Source organism: Calcarisporiella thermophila, assembly GCF_041956535.1.
Source record: "Calcarisporiella thermophila strain CBS 279.70 unplaced genomic scaffold VTP21scaffold_36, whole genome shotgun sequence".
Classification (NCBI taxonomy): domain Eukaryota; kingdom Fungi; phylum Calcarisporiellomycota; class Calcarisporiellomycetes; order Calcarisporiellales; family Calcarisporiellaceae; genus Calcarisporiella; species Calcarisporiella thermophila.
Window position 1 is genome coordinate 186,683 of NW_027192226.1, and position 2,998 is coordinate 189,680.

The 2,998-nt window shown below is 50.4% G+C and overlaps 2 protein-coding genes across 2 annotated transcripts; one reads left to right on the plus strand and one right to left on the minus strand.

The window, feature by feature from the left end:
* Positions 1–367: 367 nt before the first annotated feature.
* VTP21DRAFT_8108 (uncharacterized protein) lies at positions 368–1,635 on the minus strand (the record flags this gene model as incomplete). Its single annotated transcript, XM_069398923.1, has 3 exons — positions 368–784; positions 874–1,220; positions 1,293–1,635. The coding sequence occupies 3 exons, from the start codon at positions 1,633–1,635 to the stop codon at positions 368–370; spliced, it is 1,107 nt and encodes a 368-aa protein (XP_069245971.1).
* Positions 1,636–2,032: 397 nt separating this feature from the next.
* VTP21DRAFT_8109 (uncharacterized protein) lies at positions 2,033–2,560 on the plus strand (the record flags this gene model as incomplete). Its single annotated transcript, XM_069398924.1, has 1 exon — positions 2,033–2,560. The coding sequence occupies one exon, from the start codon at positions 2,033–2,035 to the stop codon at positions 2,558–2,560; it is 528 nt and encodes a 175-aa protein (XP_069245972.1).
* Positions 2,561–2,998: the final 438 nt, after the last annotated feature.

The following is a 2,998-nucleotide window of genomic DNA, read 5'->3' on the forward strand; positions in this document are numbered from 1 at the left end:
TGTGAGCGCTCTCCCCGGCGGGATCGCCGTCACCTGCGAGCAGCAGCAGATCCTAGATCAGAAACAGGAGTCAAGGGGCAGCGGGGAAAGCCTCAAGTCGCCGCTAAAGATCCACAACCTCTTGAACTGAGGGGATCCTGCTCCTGGCATCTTATGTAAATAAATATAATCTCGTGTAGCTAATGTATTTCTTCCTCTTCAGATTGTGCACTTGTGCCAGCTATCTTTTTTTATTTTTGTTTCTTCGTTTTTTTTTTTTCAAATCATTGTTGTAATGTCAAAGTTGAAATAAAATCAACAGCCATGTTGCACCAGCTAATATTATAGAACGTATTCATAGACATGTGTTGGATAGATTGCGGAGATATTATTCCTTCTTCTCGCCGTCACCCTTCTCCTCCACTTCTCCCTCCTCTTTCTTGTCGGCCGTATCCCCAAGCTCGTCACTGAAGTCATCGTCTGCGTTATCGGCGCCTACGAACTTCCTCCTGCGACTGACGCGGTGCGTTACCGCGGCCCCCATTAGAAACAGGACCAGCACGCTTACAAGCTCAACGTACATCCGCCAGCTGGGACTGTATTCCACCGCGTGGAGCACGTTGCGGTCAACCAGATCGATCACGGCTCTCTGCATCCCCGCGTTGGTGAAATAATCGACTCCAAGCATGACGCACATGGCCCCCATGAATGCGAGCGAGAGAATAACCGCATGGCCCTGCATTGAACCAGCGAGGAACACCCCGACTACGACAAAGAAGGCCAGCACAAAATAGCGGGCCATCTCCTATTGTAGGGTAGAAATTCGAAAGCAATTTGTCAGTATCGCTCCCATGGGGGCAGAAGAGTGGCCGATGAACTTTGCCGCTCACTTACATTGTAGATGACGTGATGCTCGTTCCAGCTTAGAAGGTGCACCCCCATGGACATCCCGCCGGCCCCCCCTGCGACATAGGGGCCCATGCGACCGAGGAAAGCGCCTCCCCCGGCACCCAACATGCCAGCCGTCAGCGGTACAGCCATGTAGACCACATGTCTGTTCTCGTATCCCCACGGCGGCTCAGCATTAGCCAAGGCGATGTAGGATAAAGTGGTGGCAAGCATGAGGGTGATGAGAGAATAGGTGACACGGTAATAGTAGGTAGAGGCAAAGAGCAGATAGAGGCCGATGAGGATGAGGAGCGAGCCAAATATCCCGCGGGCGGGTGTGATGGGAGGGTATTCTATTGGGGCATCGTGGTGAGTGTTTGGAGCGCATTGCTAAGGTGTGACTAAGTCAAGTCTCTATCGGTTACCATAATAACCTGAGTCGGGTCGCTGCGGCCAACTACTCTGTCTGAACGCCTTCGCATCCATCCCCTCCTGCGCCTCCGTCTCCGCTGACTCTGACGTACCAGAGCCCCTTGTCTGGCCACTTAGGCAACAGTGTGGGTAGCATTCGAGAGTCCAGCTTTGGGGGGAGCAGTCGCAACCCCGGCAGCTCCCGTAGCAAGTTTCACCTTTGCAGTTTTGGAAAGCTTCGGAAACCTCCCTTTCTTTTAAGCTGAGCCTGGCCGGAGCGAGTGGCCGAGCAAGAACAGGCACAAAGATGAAAATAAAGAGTAGAATCAGGCGGATAGCACCTCTGGGTTTCGACATTTCGAATATAATTCTTGGCCTAATTTCATGGTGGCAGAAAAACACACCCGCTCGAACTAACTCGCTGATGTTATATGAGGTAGCCGGTTGCTTTTGTAAAAGGACTGAATGCATTTATTTATTTCTTAGTTTGCCACCATATCACACCACGAGTGTCCGATTCTATATTGGAACGTCACGATTCCAAATGGCCCAACTCCAATATCTCCACATCCAATATACCAATATCCCCCCCCTATCCCCCCCTAAATAGAGTGTTAATTTCTGGTCGGAGTGAACCAATCGAAGGGCTGCAGTATGATGATTGAGGTTAGCTACTTTCGTCTTGCATTATATAATACGGCTTGAATCCATCATCGCTTTCGTCCCATACTTATATATCTCATATAATTCGCTAATGCTGCTCTCACAATCCCTTCGCCCCACTCTTAATCTGAGACATATTCGCCATGTTCGGTGGGCGAGCGTTCTGCATGGGGTAGATCCAGAAAATGTCCTCACCAATTCGTTTTATGGTGATGCGATCCGGCAGCAGGTATACCGACCTCCCTCTCCCCCTGTTTCGCAAACTGCCGACAGAGAATCCTCTTCTCCATCGGCCGATGGAGAGAGGGCCCTGCCAAGCAAGACAACCATGCCCATCGAATCAGCCCCCATGTCTCCCGCACCTGTCAAGAGCAATACCACCCCCTCTCGAGCCAAAATCACTCTTGGTGAGCTCTCTCGTGTACTCGAGACCTCGAAAAAGCTGGCCCATTATCTCAAACAGCAGGCCGAATCCGAATTCACCAAGACCTCTCCCGTAGCCGCTGCCGCCCAGGAGGAAAAGACGCTGGGGAAAGAGGAGCTGGAGGGAATGCTAAGACAGCACCGGGAAGAGATTGTACAGGAATTGCTGAAGGAATTGAAGAAAAAGAAGAACTAATGCGGATAATACATTGTACAATTCCAGCGAGTAGTGTAGATTATTGTTCCTCTGATATACTTTCTCCCATTTCCACCTCCCCTTGCTATAGAGCTTTTTACCCATTTATATTTCTCTGTAGACTTTGTGATACAAATTCAGTTGTACCCCCTCTATTTCGCAGCATTATAATTTATATATATTTATGTATAGAGATGAAACTTTCAATAAACTAGATGGTCGAACAATCGACGCCACACACATCCCCCCCTCCTCCCTCTTGACTGTTTTACATCACGATTTCGCAGGCCTGGCTGTTCTTCAGGTCCTTGTGCGGCAGCACGATGCAGTTGCGGATGATGATCTCGTCCTTGACCACCACCTCCTTGCCCAGGATCGTGGGCTGCTGCTTCATCGTCTTCGCCGAGCTCTGCTGCTGCGTCACCACCGGGCTGCCTT